The sequence below is a fragment of the Lytechinus variegatus genome, chromosome 10, assembly GCF_018143015.1.
Source record: "Lytechinus variegatus isolate NC3 chromosome 10, Lvar_3.0, whole genome shotgun sequence".
Classification (NCBI taxonomy): Eukaryota; Metazoa; Echinodermata; class Echinoidea; order Temnopleuroida; family Toxopneustidae; genus Lytechinus; species Lytechinus variegatus.
This window is the reverse complement of record NC_054749.1, coordinates 14,961,303-14,982,883: the sequence shown is the minus strand read 5'-3', so window position 1 is coordinate 14,982,883 and position 21,581 is coordinate 14,961,303. Positions and strand designations below refer to the sequence as shown.

At 35.3% G+C, this 21,581-nt stretch overlaps 1 protein-coding gene across 1 annotated transcript; it reads left to right on the top strand.

Annotated features, from left to right (window-relative positions):
* Positions 1 to 5,856: 5,856 nt before the first annotated feature.
* On the top strand, positions 5,857 to 15,540 carry LOC121423090 (decapping and exoribonuclease protein-like). Its single transcript, XM_041618374.1, has 7 exons — positions 5,857 to 5,951; positions 8,423 to 9,037; positions 9,938 to 10,161; positions 11,113 to 11,329; positions 12,421 to 12,556; positions 13,310 to 13,395; positions 14,701 to 15,540. The coding sequence occupies exons 2-7, from the start codon at positions 8,559 to 8,561 to the stop codon at positions 14,813 to 14,815; spliced, it is 1,257 nt and encodes a 418-aa protein (XP_041474308.1). The 5' UTR covers positions 5,857 to 5,951; positions 8,423 to 8,558; the 3' UTR covers positions 14,816 to 15,540.
* Positions 15,541 to 21,581: the final 6,041 nt, after the last annotated feature.

The window sequence follows — 21,581 nt, the reverse complement described above, 5'->3', positions numbered from 1 at the left end:
TGGATTCCCCTTTAAATTTTCAATAGTTTTTCAACTAATAACTAGGGTGTATTTCTCGAACTTTTCTCTTTTTATTTTTACATCTTGAAGTTGATGTGAACAGACAATACCATTCTGTGATGATTATTTCCATGGAAAAGCATTTTACTTTGTTTGGACTTGCTGTACACTGAATTACATGTCCTGTATATCATTTTTATGAAAGAAATCAGTCAGTATTAATGAAAGTCTGTCCATCAAAAAAATAAGGTATTGAAATTTCTAGATGATTAATTTTCTTACATAAAGCATTAAAAGATGTGAAGAGCAGTGTTATGTGAAATTAATGTATGTTTAGGAACATGTTGAAATAGTTCTATCTCTCTTTATAGGAAAATAACGAGGGAAAATTGTAATGATCATTGGAAAATTTGTGCCTTGCTGAATCAAATACTAATGAGAATGAATTTATTTTCTTGATCTGTATCTTGCATGCATATTAGTGTCGATCTGATAATTGTTATGAAATTATTTGGTCTGATTTTACACATCTGTAGATCAAATGAATCAAATTTGAACGTATTGTGAAATGTATTCTGCAACGTTTTGAAAAGGTACACCCATCGTCATCTGCAGTATAATATGTCTGCACTGGGTTCATTAGACGTCTGTGAGGTGCATGGAGTCGCAAAACTCACCGCAGAATAATTCTTGCGCCTGATGGCGGCAGATGTAAATGTTGCGGACTACATTGCAGATCGTGATTGAGAGTTTCTTCACCTGCTTAATAAGAATAGAATTCAAACATCATGAACAACTGCATTTTATTCTTGATTTAATCAACCACAGCATCTCGATCATGATTTACATGATTATCGATTTAATCATTGACATACCACAACTAATAAATCACTATGATAATAGTTTATATTTTGAATATTTTTGTCTTCTAAAGAGGTTTTCCCAATTTAGCAACAATTAATTTAGGCAGCCTGTATTCCAAGCACTGGGCGTCATGCTTAATTAACTGTGAGTGAATAGAATTGTTTGCTGATAGCTGGAAGGTTCGTTCATTGATTAGAAGCAATCTGTTGTTCACTCATGGTGCATTCTATGATATGAAATTGGAAATCTTTTGTCAAAAGGGATTGTATGGGATCCATGGGGCACCTCAACTATTTTGTGTCTGATTTAAGTTCACAAGAAAACTTCTTTATGTTTTAAAATACCTATGGATATCAAAGGTCAATAGTGACACCAGCTAACTCCAAACTGATCTTCAAGCCTTTTAAACCATACACAGAATTTTTTTTTTTGGGGGGGGTTGGAACGTGTTAAATTTTTCCCCAAAAAAGTCATAAATGAGGGAGCAAAGCAACCAAGCTTCTCATTAGGGCTTTTTCTGCATTTTGAAAACTGAAATTGTAGGATTTTGTGCATACTTTTGGTGAATTTTGTGAATATTGTCAGTAAACATGTTTTACCCCTCCCCCACCCCTGCATATGGCCATGAGCACCATATCCAAATGATAGTGGTTTCTGTGTGTTTTTGGTTTGACAACTACAGTCTTAATTAATGAAATAATAGGTCGATCATGAATTGTACTTTGAATGTTAAGAATGTCCCTTGATTTCTCTTGTCTTTTCACTGGCTGTGCAATATATCTCTCTTTGAGGAACATTTTGTAAAGAAAGGATGTATATATATTTTTAAGATACTAATTGTATAGCCATAATTGATACTTTCCCACATTTCTAATGTCTGTCATAGGTTGTCATTTAAATTTCATGGTGAAATGAATTTGTAATTCGTTATTGCTTCTGTCGACTAATGCTTGTGTTTCAATTGGCCAATTTCTGCCTTTAATCTGTTATATTCTTGTTGTGCTATATGCTGTATAGATCATACTTTTGTTGTGGTTTGGGGACTTTCCAAACTTAGAGAATTCGTTTTCAACCCATTGTTGAGGCACTTCAAATTAATGATATATAAATTTTAGGTTATTTCCATGAACCATAAACAATGAGAAGACATCGTAGATCATGAAAGAAAAACTAATTTCACAAAGATGCAGAGAAAAAAAGTTTAAAAATTGCTGAAACAGATCTAGATTAGGTATACAAAAAAATGACTTGTAGAGTAATTCTTGTGGATGTTTGGGATGTTATCTGACTTGTCTGACTTTTGCAACCTTATCTGACTTTTAACCTTGGGTCATCTAGAACGGGAGTAACATGTAAATGTAATTATGTCCGCCTATAAGTCTATCATTTGTGAGTGGGGTTTTTTTCAGTCTAATTGCACCATTGTTAAGTGAGATCAACAGATGGATAATATGCTTCTGTCAACAATAAATTTACAGTAAAATTGAAAAAGGTTAGTCTGATTAGAGCAAATAAACAAAATTTTATTTGATAATGCCTTTATGATTGTTAATGTACCTGCAGTATACTGAGTAAGTTGGAAAACAACTTTACACATCAAAAATCACAATTTCATGAAAAAAACCATATTTGAACAAGTATCTTCTTCAGAATAATTTGATACCAATTTTATGTGGTGTATGTTCACACTTCAATAATTAAGATGCAAGTTTTGTAGTGATGTAAAATTTGATTTGTGCCAAATGAAGGCATGAATACATTGATTGAATCCAAATGACCATTCGTAATCCTACTTTGGAATAGATGCTAAAAATGTATTTATTAAACAATCTTCATGTTGATGTTTAAAAATATATTTTTGCAATAATATTTACCATATTAATTGCAACTCTTCTAAAATTATGATTTCATGGACATCTGGATTAATTTATTACATTCATGGAGAAGATGGAGAACAGACAAAAAATTTACTGGTAAAAAGGTGATTTTATTGTGTATTCTAAATTTTCATCATACTATTGTGTCAAAAACCTCAGTAATATGACACCAGCATGGATACTTGTCTAGTGTAAGGTAAGGAAGAGAATGGCAACAGGGCTATGAGGCTATTTTACCTTGAAACCCCAATTATCAATCAAAAACCCTTATAGAAGAGGTTATGAATTACCTCAATTATTGAAATGTGTTATCTCATTTTTGCACTGTTCTTTACATTTTTCACATGTTTTTGTCACATGTCCAGGTTTTCACTAATAATTGAATGTTATCACTTTGTATATGTTATGACTACTGTAAAATGGAGCTCGTAACACATGAAGTAAACTTCATTTTTCCACATGCTCTATGTTCCAAAGAAAAGTTATGAAAATAAATGTTTGTATCAATATTTCACTGCAGCTTTATTGAGTACTTTGACAGTTATGATTCCTTGTGGATGTATGAATACGCATACATTCTTAATTCCGGAGCTTCGTTATTCAAAAGGTTAAGTTATTCCAAAGGATCGTATTTTTGAAGGTTCGTTAATCCGAAAACGAAATGAGGTTTGTAATTCTGAGGGTTCGTCGACCCGAAAACGAAATGAGGTTCGTAATTCCGAAGGTTCGTTAATCTGAAAACGAAATAAGGTTCGTAATTTCGAAGGTTTGTTAGTCCGAAAACGTAATGATTAACGAACCTTATTTCGTTTTCGGACTAACAAACCTTCGGAACAACAACATTTCTATTTCGGATTAATGAACCTTCGGAACAACTAACCTTATTTCGTTTTTGGACTAACGAACCTTCGGAACATTGAACCTTATTTCGTTTTATCAAACCTTCGGAATAATGCCACAAATGTTCGGAATAACGAACCCTTTTACGTTTTTCGGATTAACGAACATCGAGGTATAGGCAATTTACGTGTTTCTGAATTACGAATCTTCGGAATGAATCTTCGTAATTACGAACCTTCGGAATTATGAAGTGTACCGTGTGAATAATATATCATTAACTGAAAATGGTGTTTGAACTTGGAGAAGAATATGGTCCCTGTCTTACGAAAAGTTGTGATTGATCTGATCAACGTCAACTGAAAAGCCAGCAACGCCCACATCGATCGAATGCATGTTTAGTTCAAAATGTTTTCTAGGTATTATATCTATATGTGTTCATAAATTTGTCATTTTCAAGACAATTTGGTTTGTTCACCTTTGTTTACGAAGGACATTTTACAAATTTCCTGTAGTAAAAATTATGACACTGATGGATTTCCATAGAGTTACGTTTGATTGGATCAATCGTAACTCTTTGTAAGATGGGGCCATGGAGTGTAAGAGAGCTAGGAGGTGAGGACAGGTAACTGCTATATAGGTAAAATTTATTGGAACAGGGCAATTTGAATAAACAGGGAATCCCTCCATGGTAATGAAATGATTTTCAAGAATATGAACAAATACAAGAAAATTGAAAATTTGAAAGAAATAGTTACAGTTATTGATTTGTGAAAAAAAAGAAATCACAAAACTGTTAAACAAGTTGGCAAGTGGTCGGCATGGGTTTCCTATCCCGTTTGTTGCAAGATATTGTGGTTTTCTCCATAACGACTTTTCCTTCCAAATGAAAAATATTCTGATTAAATTTGTTTTAAAGATATCGTAATTATGACTTCAAACTATATGAATTTCTTCTTGTTAGCCTGATTTTCTTCTAAATTTCACTTATTCCTGATTTTTCTTCTTTTTTTGGGGGGGGTTCTCTTTTCTGATCTAAAAAGTATTACTTTGCCACTCGGCTTGGGCAGTTCTCAAATTTGATTTGTGATTTTCGGCTTCAGCTAGGAGATTTTACATTGCTGACTTGTGCAATTTGGAAATTTTGAATTAAAAAAAAAAAAATTTGTTGGAGGTGCCAATATTTTACCAGTGCAACTGTATGCATTGCAGAAGTCAATAAAACATAGTTCACGAATCACAAAGGCCCAAATTGACAAAGGTGGTTTTGAAAACCCATGGTTGAATCCATGGTTTATGCAGATTTCCTGTATAAATTACGCTTATTTTACCGCGTAAATTAAAAATGTCCAATGCTGATGCACGCTTTTGTCACAGTGCGCCAAATTGACGGATGTTGCCATGGTTATCCACGCTATTTTATTCATGAGTCCACTATTTGAAGAGTGGACTCATTAATTAAATAGTGGACTCATGAATCATAGCATACTTAACCATGGTAACAGGCGTCAGTTTTGCGCACTGTGACAAAAGCGCTCATCAGCATTGGAATTTTGTTTATGTACGTGGTAAATAAATGTAATTCATACAGGAACTCTGCATAAACTATGCATATGTGTTCACCGCTAGTTTTAAAAACCACCTTTGTGAATTCGGGCCTAAATGTACAATTAAATAAATTAACTTCCAACAAAATTAACCTGGTTGGAAAATGCAAGAGTGAGTCATAGAATGGGGTCAGGTGTCCGGACATTTAATATTTTTGAAGCCTTCTTTTTTGTCTTTGGATTTTTTAATTAAAAATATGAATTCAATAGTTGTAATCATCTTATATTTTGATCTCTGTAATATTTCCCAGCTTTTTGTATTAAAATTGATGAAACTTCGCTTGTAAATTTTTCCAAATGACTTTCTGAAACTGATCGTCCAGATAAACAACCTGTCCGGACACACACAACAACAACTGCACGAGTATAGGCCTACAGCCCAGAGAAAGAGAGAGAGAGAGAGAAAAAAATACGGGATTATTTCGGGTATTCCCCTAAACTGATATCTCTAGAATATTATTCAGACCCTGGCTGGTATTAAATCTAAATTGATTTTGCTGTGATCAATACGGGTCTCCTCTTTCTTAATTGACACTTAATGACGTTTATAAAACATAAAAAAATTATGAAATAATATAACTTTTATGTTTTCACATGAATACATTTTTTCACGTTTCGTTTTGTCCACTTCTGAGAGCTAGATTCGTCTGAAAAAAAGACAACTTACCGTAGGTACCGGTACGTGGTTTGGCCATTTGGTTTGGCGAAAAAAGGAAAAGAATCACTGCCTTCCCACCTGGCTGGCGCCTTGTTTTTAAAATGCTAGGTGAGTTTTATTAATCGAATGATTATAGACTTGGTACGTTGATGATGAAATAGGTCACTTGGGCCGGTCAATTGATGATTATTATATTGAGCCTGTCTTAAAAATATAGTTTGGTCTTGTGCTGTAACGGACTGTAACTTTTTGTAAGTTGTATAACGTTATAACGGGAGAATTATTCCGATCGGAGAGAGGGCCGGGCCGAGCCCGGGGAAGGCCTTGTCGCGCGGCGACAAGATGAGTCCGACTCCGAGGGTTCGCGTACAGCACATATGGTAGTGGATCGTATTACCGAACACTTTTCATGAATTTGATCATATCAAACACATTATCCCAAGAAAATTGACCAAACTTTCACCATAAATACACAAATACCTACAAAATATAAACATGCAGAATTTTTGCCGATATTGTTTTTCATTTTTACGACATCAGCTTCCAATCGGACCCCTCTTCGCAAGTGAAATATTTCGGTCACTTGAAAAGGTATCGTATTACCGAACGTGTGTTTTCTATGGGAAAAGTTGGGAAAACAACAAAGTCACTGATGAGCTATTTTGACCATATTTTATTGTTTTGAGGATATAAAGACTTCGAAATTGTGTTTTTGATAATTTTTCATCATTTTTCAATTTAAGTTTCCTTTAGAAGGAAGTTGCAAAGGTTTGAGCGTATTTGATTATTTTCTGACGCATATGATGCGCGCGTTCGGTAATACAAGGCCGGTCGGTAATACCATCACTCACTATACATGTAATGTTAAAATAAATAACTTATGATATCCACAGATAGTTTAAAGTACACCCTGAAGAAAACTTGTAAAAACAGCAGAAAATATTAATGAAGCCAGGCCCAAGGTTTGACTTAGCTGGCAGCCGTCTGTTTCGAGGAGTTTTTTAATTTTTCAAAATTTTATTTCTCCTCGTTCACAGACGGCTCGCTATCATTAGGGGACTTACAGTGCAAAATCCCCTGTCTGGGCTCTTCAAATTTTGTCTTTAATGAATCAAACTTTTGAAAATTAATGCGACCAAAATGCAGATCCATATTCCCTCTTGTCTTGGCATTAATTGCCAAAAAACGGGGAAAAAATCAAGTTAAAAGGAACAAAAACAGTGACTTATCTCGGCGGTCGCACAATTCCACTTCCTTGTTATATCGGAACTTGGAAAAAAACATATGGCCATTGAGTCCCCTGCACAGATCGTGCTAGAATTTTGGTCTCTGTATTTGGTGAGTGAAGCCAACGGAGTTCAGCTGAACAACCAACATGACAAAGACCAAAGCTTTTGGTCTAGGTTTTACTTAGCTTTGAGGAAAATTGGAAACTGATCTGATTAGATTTAGGTCTATCATTTAGGCATAACATGGGCCTAACAACAAGTTAGAGGTCTACAGTAGTGACTAACGTTACTTAGTCCAATAAAAGGAGCCTACAGATCTACTATCTTGTCTGAGAGTGATAGATCTACATTAGATCTATTTAATAGGCCTAAGTCTTTTGAGTGACATAATGAGCAGCTAGCCCAATAGACTGAAAAATAGTTTTATTTCTGTCTGGTGGAGATGCTACATCATAACCTTGTTCATAGAAAGAGTGCATCGAGACTTCGTCTGGCTGCATTGTATCCACTCAATAGTATACACCAAAGTCTCCCAGAGGAGGAGTGCTGGTGCTTCGCCGGATGCTTAACTACAGCATCTAGATATAGAGAAAAGGGTGAGCTACCTCACCCTCCTCGATTAGATCTAACGTTACTGCTTAATTACCCCTTTTGGTTGGGGAAACAGAGCGCAATAATGTAAAGTTATAAAAAATCTAAATCAGCTTTATATTGTAAAATATGTGATTTCATATCCAAAAATGTTATTTCTAAGAGCTGGTGTCAAGATCCAACGATCATTAGTCGTCATGTTTCTTTTGCAGCTAGCATTATTAGTATACGCCAGCCAATCATGTTCGTATTGCCATTTTCAGTTTGATATGGTAACATAAACATGATTGACTGGGGTACTCATATGCTCAAGCTGCAAAAGAAACATGACGACAGACGATCGCTTTGGAACCCGACACAAGCTCATTAATTTGTTGATTTCATAGTAATTTATTTGATGATTTTTAATTCTCCCAAGTAGATATTGGCACATTGCATCCACCTAATCACCTTAACTTTTTTTCATGGGGGGAGAATGTTGTCATATCCTATAACCTTATTTTAATTTCTTCTTCTTGTAATGCAATTATGTTATTCTTTTTTCTTTCTTTTTTTTTTCATGTATTTAGTTTAGATTAGTTTGTTTGTTCTGTTAATTTATTTTGTTGTTTATTTTATGCTTGTTATATTGTAGGTCTAAGTATTGTTTACAGGGCCCCCTGGAAAACAGTTATTTCCAAGAATACTGATGGGACCAACCTGTATAAATAAACAAAATAGATAAGTAAAAAATAATTACTTGTACTTTTGTCCTTGCAGATTCTGATTGAAATAGTCAAGAAAACATCAGAGCTACATGTACTAGCTGGTCTTATTTGAGTAAAAATATCCGGATCTTGGGTGATCGGTAAGAGTTACAAAATCCAGCATTTGATAAGGACTTAAAGTAAACAACATGGAACGGCCAAGAACTGGAGATGTTCCTCCAAGAAAGAGGAAAAAAGACAATGAGAGAGAAAGGAGCTTGACAGTTGAACAGAATTTCGGGCATGAAGGAGTCTCCAGAACCCAAAGTAGTACCCAATCAATGCGACCATTTCCCATCATGCCAATATCAAGATTCAGCCAGAAGTTCCCGTTCTTCAGACAGCCCACAGAAGTTGGACATTTCTCTCTCGATTCCAAGAGGCATGTCCATTGTGACGCGAGGCTGCTGAAGGTCTACTGTCCTCCGACCGATCCTCGTCGGACCAATTTTGACCTTAGGAAAGGGTACAGAGACTATATCAAACGAGATGATGATGTGAAGGAGAGATTGAACAATATTACTAAATGGATGAAAGAGAATAAAAGTCTCATCACTGCCCCACCCAGCACTGATGGATGTGATAGCAAAGCCAAAGCACATGAGAGTACAAGCAGTAAATGTGAAAGGTATGTTCAAATAGTTTGTGAATGATTTACTGCCCTAACTATCTGGTCAAATATGAAAGAAAAGAAAAGTTTACACATTTTCAGTAAGACTTTGATGATGAATTCTTGTTTAATCATCACTTCAAGTTAACAGATTTTTTGGACTAATATGGTTCGATTTTATTGATCTTTCTTTCTAGGGAACCTGTATTACAAGATATGCTTTAACATGTTTATAATGAATGAAGTACAATCTTTGGCATTCAGTCTCAGCTGCCAGTTTGTGTACATTGTTTTTTGCTGTTTTGGGGGGCCGTTTCATAAAGTTATTCGTAAGTTAGGAGCTACTTTAGGAATGACTGGTGAACCTATCTTGGGCGCTTGACCATCGCCAATGAATACATGTATGCCTTTACCACAAGAAAGGATCACCAGTCATTCTTAAAGTTGCTCTTATGTACAGCTTTATGAAACACCAACCTGGTACGCCACTGGAATGCTTTCAAGTTTGAAAGATTTTTTTTCTTGTAAAAGATAGGGCCTATAGATCTATAATATATTTGTCCTTTCAAAAGATCTTAAATGGTATATGCAACTGAAACTGAATCTATGGTTAATGTTACTCCTGGATGATATTTCCATTTATATTATAGCAGCAGACACGGGATTTACCAAGAGAGAGGTCCTAAAAGGCCCCAATATTCATTGACAATTTGCTGACATAATTGACAAGCAAAAAATAAGAGGTTAAAGTTACCACATATTTTTTCCTTTAAGCAGGAGATGTTCATTAGTCCAATCACAGTCAACCCCCCCCAAAAAAAAAGAATAGAAAGATAATTTACTCATTATTCTGCTCCGTTTTTTTTTTTATTTCTCACATTTTTCATCCCCACAAATTATTCAAAATATTCTCAACAGAATCAATGCTGATTTTGTGATGTGGAGAGGCCACATGACAAAGTTCCTCTGCACACCGTATGAGAACCGAGAAGGCTGGGCTATGGCTGTCACGCTCTTCCGAGGGACGTATTACATCAGTGAGGTGGAGACAGAAGAGAACAGAGCAAGGAGAAAAGGCATGTCAGACCATGAGCAGGAAATGTCCTACTGGGGGTACAAGTTTGAGCAATACGTTACGAGTGGTAAGTATGATCTATGTTTAGTGTTTGTGTTTTCCTGTATACCATTTTTTTCTAACATTCTTGTCATTCTCAAGATAAATTTTCAAGTATTTTTTTATTATAATGATGTTTTGTGTGATTAGTAGTTGCCTAGTAGCTGAAGCAGTAGGAATATGATAGGGAATGTTAGCAATGTTGTTGTAGAAGATGATGTCTAAATCATTAATTCGTTATCATGAGTTTATTCATAATTTTCATTTTCTGTCCCAGTAGTAGTAGTAGTAGTAGTAGTAGTAGTAGTAGTAGTAGTAGTAGTAGTAATAGTAGTAGAAGTAATATTAGTAGTAGTAATAAAAGTAGTAGAAGTAATAATAGTAGTAGTAGAAGTAGTAGTAGAAGTAATAATAATTATGATAGTAGTAGTAGTCGTAGTCACTAGCGTACCTACGGGGGGGGGGCAGTCTCCCCCCTGACGAGTCACAACCCAGCAAGCGACGTATCCCTGCCCCCCCCCCCTCCGACAAGCTTTTTAAAAAAATTTTTGCTTGTCAATTGTTTTTCTGGTACGAAATCCAATATTTGTGGTTGTACTTGAAGATCTTTTTTTTTGTCAATTTTTTTTCTGGTACGAAGTCCTATATTTGTGGCTGAAGACCCGTTTTTATTTTTATTTTTTGCTTGTCAAATTTTGGGGGGGATGAATTTGCCCCCCCCCCCATGGCAAATCCTAGGTACGCCACTGGTAGTAGTAGTAGTAGTAGTAAGTAGTACTAGATAGTAGTCGAAGCAGTAGTAGCATCACAGTCATCATCATCATCTCATCACCACCATCAACCTATCATGGTCATCATTTTCACCATCATCAACATTATTGCTATTTTTAACAGCAGTGTAATCTGCATTGCTTCATTGTTGTTGGTGTTGATATTAAATGCAAACACCCTAAAATAACCTGTATCCTGTCCTATGCAGATAATGAAAGAAGTCGCCCAGACACGACCAAGCCTGTGGATAGTCACGAAGCCTTCTGTTCGGTCATTAGAACCCGGTTGGAGTCTCACTCATTGCTCTACAGCGGCGAGGTAGACTGCAGGAAACCACACTCCAAGAAGAAACCTCCAGAAAATTACATAGAACTCAAGACAACAAGGATATGGTACAAACCGAACAACGAGAGAAACTTCTACAGGTATGTACAACTGTGCTTAATTAAATATCTGCTTTTATATAGTGCTTAATACATCGGAATGACGTCTCTATGTTTTACTGATATATTACTACCTCAATGATCGGAGGTTGGGGGGACTACTTAAAATGTTGGAAAAAGAGGGTCCCTGGAACTAAATTTTTATTATGTAAATATGATGCCCTGGATCTAGATTTATAGTAAATGTTGATGCCCTGGAACTTGAATCTGAGTGACGGTCCTGTGCCGCGGGCGTCCATCCCAGCTAGCTGCGCTGTATCTATGATACGATACCTACCCAGGCGCCAGGCCAGCGCCAATTCACTGCCCCATGCACTACATGTAGACAGCTAGCTCAATCGCTACCCATTCAAATAAGGATAAGCTTTATGCATAAAGGCTTCAGGAACCCATGAATCAGACTATCAGAGGTGCGAGAGCAGAATCGTAACACCTTGGAAAATGCTCAGAAGATGACATCATAGACTACAGGGCAGAACGAAAATGGTATCCCCTGAGTGGAAGGAAAACAAATCCTCATGCCTCGGAACGGGTTTTACTTGGCACCTGGCCATCGAGGGGAAAATGGTATGCCCTGGAACAGAAAATCAAGTGTAATAACGGGGGTCCCGTTCGCGGCACATACCTACAGTCCACAAGGGGAGTGGGAAGCGTTCAAGGATCGATGTAATATAGTATAACTGTAAAGCACTATTATGCAGATGTTCTGATTTGTCAATCACTTTAAAAATTGAGTATTCTTGTGATTCTTATTCTATAATTGTGCTATATATTATATCATATCATATTATATTGTATTATGTTATAGTTTATTATATTATATTTTATCATATTATGTTATATTATTTTGTATTGTATTGATTTGTTTTATATTATATTATACAAATTAATGATGTCAGAGTGCAGGATAGTGCATTTTGGATGCAATAGTGCAATTTGCTGAATATCATGTGGTCCATTTTGGACCACAGATTACAGAACATTCTTGGGAGTTGTATAATCTATTCTATGCATGTATTCTTAATAAGTGTACCAAGAATTTAATATCAATTATTCCTCTGCTCTCACCTCAGGTTTAAGCTTCTTAAGGTGTGGGCCCAGTCCTTCTTGGTCGGAATCCCAGAAGTGATATTTGGTTTCCGTGATGATGAGGGGGTCGTTTCATATCTTAGATCATTCCAGACTATGCAAATGGCTAACAGTTCACAGGTATTAACACATTTATGCATATTAAATACTGAACATTGCCCTTGAAAAACATATTTGCTGTATGCATGCACTATAAAGATATCCAACATATTAATTTTCATCTTAAATAAAAAAAAATTTCCATGAGCATAAAAGTAACAAATTCTCCATTATTTACTCGTGGGATTATTCATTTCATTAATACATCTTTGCAGTTTATTTTTCGCACAATAAATGTAAAGAATGCTTGAAGTAGTACTATTTTTCATAATTTTTACACTCAAATTGTTATTAAATGTCTTTTCAAGCCACGAACCATGAGATAGCAAAATGTAAACCAGGGGTAGTAAGTCATGTTTGTTACCAATAATCAGGAAAAAGTTCTTAATTAATACACATTTTCATTTAGAAGTTACAAAATTGATTTAGTCTGCTTTATTTTGATTAGCAATAGAATAAGAAGGGCAACCCCATGTCTGTGGCCCTAAAATTTGTTTTTAATGAAAATATTTGAAATTAAGTTTGCATTTACCCACAAAACAAATATGATGCATGATATACTACTCAGGGGGTTTTAGTGAAATTGCTGTGTCCCTTGAGTAACTGGCATAAGGTCAAGCAGCAGACATAATGTTGAGGGGAGGGAGAGGATGTCCCCCGCCCTCCCCCTACCCCCTCCCCACTTGAATAGCATGGTATCCTTTATTGATTTCACATAAAATCAAGCTAGAAGAATTTATTACTTGTGAAATTGTTCATTTGTTTTTCACACAGGGTATGTGGGATGGTGCTGTCTGCTTTAACTTTGCCAATCAGCTTCTGTCGTACGTCAAGGAAATGGTGACAATAGATGACCCTAAGTGAGTTACCTTGAATTCCTTCTTATAATTTTAAGATGATTTTTAAATAAGTACATTTATTCTACAAATATTTCCCGTTTGGGGGTTTATTTTGTAGCTACAGTACATTTGCTTAACCCTAAAAAGACTGGGGGGGCTGATTCAGGCCCCCCCCCTCGACATTTTTCGCGATAAATCTGCCGCGCAAATTTTTTTGACCGCGTCGCTTGCTGACTTTTACTTTCAAGTCTCGCGCAACTTTTGAGACTATAATTGTGACCCCCGGGTATGCGGTTCCAAAATTACGCAACATTTCGTAAGTGCATGCAGACCCCAAATTACTCAAAAACGGGAATTTGTGTACAAATCCAAAGCAAATAGTGTTCTTAGCCAAAATTCATAAATGTATCATTATTTTTCTTTTTACTGCTTAAAATCAATTAATTTTTGTCTTGTTTATGGTCATAATAAAGTCCCCGACAATTTCCATTGAAAAAACAATAAAAAACAAAAAGTCAAAAAACAAAGAAATACATAAGAAATTTAGAAAACAATAGAATACATAAGAAAATAAATGTGATTTTGAATTTTTTTTTAAATCAATTTGATCAGATGCCTATCTAGAGTAAGTGAAACAAAAATTAGCATTTCAGGGGCATTATTTTATTAATTAGAGCAAACTTATGATTTTACGCATAAATTAGCATAATCAATGAGACATGAGATTTTTTGCAGAAAATTTGATGTTACAGTTTTGTAGATAATGCCATGGGTAACGCGTGTGCCAATTTTCGTCGCGATCGGGCGATCGACGGCCGAGATCATAAGGAGGAATCAGCCCCCCCTTCCCCATCTTCTTAGGCGTTGAAATAGCCCAGTCTATTTAGGGTTAAGTTAAATTAAAGATGCAAAAAATTGAATCGAAATTTTTGTAATAAAAAAAAAACATTTGAAGCAAAAGAACAAAAATTATTGTAAACCACTAGAACCATGATAGTAATATAGATTTCTACGTAGGAAGTAAAATATTTCTTGACCATTGGCACTGTACTAACGCCTATTGTAAATTATAATTTATGATTTTTTTTTATTAATTTCATATGAAATAATGTAGGAGTATCAAGTTGATCAACTCAACTGAAAGTAATTATGAAATTATGAAAATGAAATATTTCAAAGATTAGAACAAATTTATACTTGTAGGGAAAATTACATTTCCACAAAACTTGCATGTATGATTGATAGAAGTAATGGTTAAGTATAGTCAGTTGGTAACTTATTATCTTATTATTTCTTTATTTTTCTATCTCACTCTTACTGTTGCAGGGTCGTATACATGCTAGAGAGAGCTCCGGGGTCATCAGAGGTCACCTGTAAACTACATGCGGAAGGAGATGAACAGTTTTTATCTCAAGAATATGTTGATTCATTCAATAGTTAGTTTTACCATGAAGTAAAATTACCGCATAATCTCCTTTTTTCATGCTTCTTGAGTCAAGATGTTTATAGTTTTTTTTTAAATCACTTAATTTTGTCTTCCACAGTGATATAACATGAATGTTTAAGGAAAATAAAAGGGGGTTAATGTTTTTTATTTTATTTTGGCTTGTAAACTAAGCTATGATTGATATGCCCTTTTATTTTTCTTGATGGTAGGTATATATAATGAATGTAATAAAATCAATTGCCCAACCTGTATGAAATCCTTGTTCGGCAGTGTAATTTTTTTATTGATATGTTTATTACAGTAACATAATACAATAAATTATCTATTCTCAAATGCCAAGATTTAGATATCCCACAAAGCTACTATTTGTCTACTTTTCCAATTTCTTTGATATTCAAAGATTTGGTGACCTGCACATCATTATGTATGGTCCAAAATGTACATCTATTTTTGTTTGATAACTTGTTTTTATTGTCTTCTCTCAAAATAAAATATACCATACCAATATAAGTCTCATAAACAAATTATACAATAAATAAACAAGTATTATCACAGAATTATACATTTTTACAGCAATAACAGAGAAAGGAAAATATAACTGATAATGATAATGAAAAACATGTAACTTGTCTCTCATGCACATTAAAATTCAAAAGAATCTGAAATAAGATGATGAGGATGATGCACAGCATCTGTATAGCGCCATATATCTGTGAAAGACATTCAAAGGCACATTGGAGGAGCCAGCCAATCTGGGTCACCTAGAAGGACGCGCACACAGAACTGTGACGCGCAGATCTCTCCTCCCAATATAACTGGTTGGGGGAATGCAGGTGGACCACTACACTGGGGTTTCCCCCTACTCTTTTTCAAATAGTGCAGTGGGTTCTTAACGTGCAAAGGTGGTGATTCTCCTCTACACAGGGCCTCCATTTAACGTCCTTTCCGAGGGATGGAGTGTTTTCCCCTAACATAGCCTGCATCTATGAAACATGGGAGAGACGTTTACACACAACGCACTGGCTTCAGTTATCTGCTTGGGGTGGACTCGAACCCACGATCTTTGGTTTGATCGCTTTACTAAGAGAGAAAAGTAATGATAAAAATAAAGAGGAGGAGTGAGTCCACCGTCCTCACGAACCCGATCCCTCCCCTATAAATCAAAATCTTTTTTCCTTCTTTTTCTCTTCCTTTTTGAAAAATTATATCATAACTTCCTCATGTATAAATAAATTAATTCAAATGACTAGTATGTAGTTCATATATCATTTTACTTGATTCTAGCACCGTAAAAATATGCAAGACTTGCAAAAAATACTCAACAAATAAATTCTATTTCCCGAATCAATCATAATATGAATGAAAGTATATAAAACATAATCCTGATGGTGAAATTTTAGTGAATTGTATCTAAAACAAACCTTATATGATTATACTTCTCAAAATATGGATATGTACAACAGTACTTTGGTTGGACTGCCTGATACTCACATAAAACGACTACAGAAGGTCCAGAATTCTGCTGCACGACTTGTAAAGCGTTCAAAGTTGTCGGATCATATCACCCCAGTCCTCAAGGAATTACACTGGCTGCCTGTTAGGCAAAGACTTTCATATAAAATTCTTTCCTTGGTCTTTAAACTTAAAACCAACCATTCACCAGTGTACCTATCAGATCTTCTGGAGGTAAAGAGATCATGTAGACCCGGTCTTCGTTCAGGGAATGTTCACCAGCTCCAACAAGTTAGAGTGAAAAGGTCTTGGGGTGACAGATCTTTTTCCGTTGCTGGTCCCCGTTTGTGGAATTCAATCCCATCGGACATTAAGTTGTGCCAGTCAAGAGAGCTATTCCACAAAAAATTAAAGACTTTCCTCATGAGGGAAGCATTTCCTTAACTGTTGTGAGATAAGCCCGAATTGTTATTTTGACTACCAACTTTAACTGATTTTGTATTTTTCTTGTCAGTTTGTTCATTTTTTTTGTATTTATTTATTTCATTTCTGTTTTATATAAGTTAATTGTGCGCCTTGAGTGTCATTGACAGATATGTGCGCTATACAAATCTTTAATTATTATATATTATTATTAAATATAAACTTTTCATTTGCGCTGTTGTATGTATGATATACCCATATAATACATACTTATATATACATATTCATACACATATACATGTATAGATATATATTTCTTTCCTTTGAGGAAGTTGAAAAATAACAAATAAGCAAACATGAATAAAACAAAACACAGAAGCAAACATAAAAAACATAAACAAAACCCAGAAGCAAGATAAACAATAAACACACACACACAAAAGCTCCTCCAAACAACCCTGTTGTATGTTGGTGCCCCTCTACCCCTCCCCAAAACAATCCCCCCCCTTCGCCGTCACAACCTTCCCATTCTATTCGTGTGGGGGCGGAAAACTCTTCTTCTCTAAATGGTAAAGAAAGTCTATATATAATATATATATATATATATATGTATATATATATATGTATATAGACTAAATAAAGAAGTCTATATTTAAAGAAAGAAAGTCTATATATATATATATATATATATATATATGTATATATATATATATGTATATAGACTAAATAAAGAAGTCTATATTTAAAGAAAGAAAGTCTATATATATATATATATATATATATATATATATATATATATATATATATATACTTTGTAGCATTAATTAGATAATAAGGTTGGTGCATATTTTTCAATATTCCAATTACATTCACATCAAGAACTAAAATGAATTTTATATAGGCCCTTTTTGACATGTGCAATGTACTATTTTAAATAATGTTGAAAATGTATATTCACATACTTCCTAATTTGAATTATTGACACTGCCTATTATACTTATCATTAAAGGAGAAGCAAGCCCAAATAAAAGTCGTTTTAGAGGGAAAAGAAAAATCAAGACAGGAAGATGAAGGGGAAAGTTTGAACAATATCAGACAAAAGATCAGAAAGTTTTGATTTATTAAAAATTGTACAAACTTATAATCATTTTACCTATAGAAACTTCAAATTGACCACATATTTTTCAATCTCATGTAGGACTACCCTTCCATTTGTTCCAATAAAGATTGTTATTTTTCATTATATCTTTAATTTACTTCAAAATATATTTTCTTTCGAATGATGTGCTGCTGTTTCGACGAAATGGTAGGCTAGTATTCTACTAACTAAACCCAAGTCTTTTTATTTCTCAAAAAATACTAGCATGTCTTCCTACACTAGTTGATTTGGTCAGGCACCCGCGGATGTAGGCCTACACCAAATTTGTGATTTGTACATTGCAATAATCTTTTTGTGATGATCATTAAAGATTCATTTATATTTTGGAGATAATGTACATTTTCTCTGCATTGTTCATTCTACGTTTCATGCATTTCTTTATATTTCCATTTTAACCATCTTGCAATGTTCCCTATTTTCATTAGATTTTATATCTTTCATTTTCCACCTCTTTCTATCCCCTCTCTCTCTCCCTCTCTCTCTCTCTCTTGGCTTTCAAATCTAATTTCTTAACCTTTAATTACTACTGCTTTTGATTCCCCATCTCATCAAGTAGGCCCCATGCCGACTTTTTACCTTTTTTTTGGGGGGCGGGGTGACATGACTGAAACAATACCATACAAATAAACCATTTAAATATAAAACATTAGTTAATTATTCAAATCCTTTAAAACGAACTAAAATTATGTGCCAAAAAGCTGCCATTGAATTAAAAAAACAGCACAGCTCCATGAATTCATGAAGAGACCCATACCCGTAATATTTACGAGTCGTTTTGGCCAAAAAGGTACCCATAATTAAGAATTTATTAAAATTTGACAAGCAAAAAAAATGTTTATCACCAAAAATTTGAGGAGAATATGGGCCCATGTTTAAAGGACAAGTCCACCCCAACAAAAACTTGATTTGAATAAAAAGAGAAAAAATCAACAAGCACAACACTGAAAATTTCATCAAAATCGGATGTAAAATAAGAAAGTTACGACATTTTAAAATTACGCTTATTTTTAACAAAACAGTTATATGAACGAGCCAGTTACATCCAAATGAGAGAGTCGATGATGTCACTATTTCTTTTGTTTTTGTTTGAAATATGAAATATTTTGATTTTCTCGTCATTGTCATGTGAAATGAAGTTTCATTCCTCCCTGAACACGCGGAAATCCACTATTTTAACATTTTGTGCTTCAGGCAAGGAGGTCCTAATCATCAAATTCGTAAAAATTGAAATATTGTATAATTCAAACAATAAAAAAATAAAATAAATAGTAAGTGAGTGACATCATCGACTCTCTCATTTGGATGTAACTGGCTCGTTCATATAACTATTTTGTTAAAAATAAGCGAAACTTTGAAATGTCGTAACTTTCTTATTTTACATCCGATTTTGATGAAATCTTCAGCATTGTGCCTGTCTGATTTTTTTCTTTTGATTCAAATCAACATTTTTCTGAGGTGGACTTGACCTTTAAGGCCATATCTAAAAAAAAAAATAGGCCATGTTTAGGGCTTTTCCAGTATTAAACCATAACCCATGTTTAGGGATTTAAGCGACCTATTGCAGCGGCACATCGCCGTATGCCTTATTTCGTGAGTACCCCCCCCCCTCGGAAACTCTTACGCAGGTGGTAATATCTGGCAAATCTGAGAAAGGATATAATAATAATAAAGGATATGAGCCGGGGAAATATGGCGGTATTGCACACACAATAATCTTTTCTTTTATTTTGATACTTCAAAATTCACCTGATCGATATTTCCCATGGAGATATAATTATACTAATATTTATAATATTTCCCCGTGGCTCCCTGGTACGGTTATTCCGCTTGTATTTTTCCGTCCATGCGTTCCCAAACATCACAATTGTAAAGAACAGTTTCAAACAACTTAACGACATAGTTTAGAATTTGATACATCTTCTAGTATTATAACCAAAAACAAACAGTGTGTAGTGCATACCTTACACCGGGGGGGGGGGCACTACATTGACGAGTGAATACCATGCCCGACCCAAAAAAAAAACACGTAAAAAGGATGTCTTTTTCAAGATCGGGCACGTGTCGTACGTAACGTAATAAGGGTGTCAAAAACACTAAAATAATTTTAAAAGGGTATCTATTTTCGCTAAGAAGTTACGTGTTTAGGGTCAAATTTCCGAGGGTATAAAAAATAAGAATAAAATGTTTTATAAAGGATGTACTTTTTGCCCCAACTGTCGTGTTCAGAGTACGATTTGAGTGGTGTGGTACTAAACTCAATGATGTAGGTGACATTATTGAAATATCGCTGTACTTGCTTAGGGGTTCAATTCAGGGAATACTTGCCAAGAGTTTTGTTTCCAATACTTGTTAAGGGGCACTAGCGTACCTACGTCCTTTGCATGGGTTCTGGCTCGTCGGGGGGGGGGGGGGGCAGTCTGCCCCCCCCCCCCCCTGACGAGCTTGAAGACCCTTTCTTCTTTTTTTTTGCTCGCCAAATTTTTTGGCGGACGGTTGTGAAAAACCCTAGGTACGCCACTTTTAAGGGGTGCATTTTTAGAATGATGGAAAATACGTGTTCGGGTGCTTTTCGAGATCCCGTGGTCGCGCATGATATCAACTCGTCAATTGAAATCCCCCCGGGGCAGTGGCGTACCTGGGATTTTCTACAGGGGGGGGGGCAAATCCGGTCGAGAAATTTGACTAGCAAAAAAAAAATAAAAAAATAAAGCTCTTCAATCAAAATGCTCTTCAATCGTACCTGCAAAAAAAGGTCTCTTTAAGCTCGTCAGGGGCAGTGGTGTAGCTACGGGGGGGGCACGTGCCCCCCCCCCCGAGATTTGGTGTGCCCCCCCCCCGAAAAAATGGCAGAGCAAAAAAGAAAGAAAAAAGGAAAAGAAGACAGTAGAAAAACAAAAGAAGAGGAAAATAAGAGGAGGAAGACTTGCAATTAAGAAAACAAATCTTTCATGTTATACTATATAAAATTTTTGCTTGCGCTTTGCGCCAGAATTATTGCCTGTTCGATGAGATTCATATCTTGTTCAATAGGCTGATATGAACAAGTTTTGAAGTCAATATACAAACCATATTTTAGCTCGGACATCGAGCTTTCATTACTTTTTTTCATTTACAAATTTAAGTGGTCTGTTAAATGTCCGTTTTATGGTCTACATATCAGCATTTTAAGCTCACCCTGAGTGGTCATATTGTTGAATTTGCCAAGTTCATATTGTCTACGTGTAGTCCATACAGTGGCGTAACTACGGGGGGCCATGGGGGCACGTGCCCCCCCCCCCCAATCGGCTGGCCAAAAAAAAAAACGGGGAAAAGGAGAAAAAGAGGGAAAAAGGAAGAGAAACGTAGTGGGGGGAGAAGAAGAAATTGTTGTTTATCATAGTGTTATGTTATATTATATTATGCTATATAACATAAGAAGCATTTTTTCACAACTTTATGAAACATTTTTTTTTATTTATGTATTTATTAAAATCAATGCCTAACATGTGGAGCGTTGTGGCCCAGTGGATTAGTCTTCGGACTTTGAAACAGAGGGTCGTGGGTTCGAATCCGGGCCACGGCGTAATTTCCTTCAGCAAGAAACTGATCCACGATGTGCTGCACTCGACCCAGGTGAGGTAAATGGGTACCGGTAGGAAGTAATTCATTAAGAAGCTGTGTGCGCTATGAACGCGTAGCTTAGCCGGGTAAAATAGGAGCGCCTTGAGCACCTAACAAGGTGGAAAT

Bases quoted from the DNA above. Each gene is read 5' to 3' on its own strand.
- LOC121423090 (XM_041618374.1), top strand. From the start codon at position 8,559: ATGGAACGGCCAAGAACTGGAGATGTTCCTCCAAGAAAGAGGAAAAAA. The intron at 12,557-13,309 runs GTATTAACACAT...TTTTTCACACAG, and splicing joins AAATGGCTAACAGTTCACAG to GGTATGTGGGATGGTGCTGT. The intron at 13,396-14,700 runs GTGAGTTACCTT...TTACTGTTGCAG, and splicing joins GTGACAATAGATGACCCTAA to GGTCGTATACATGCTAGAGA.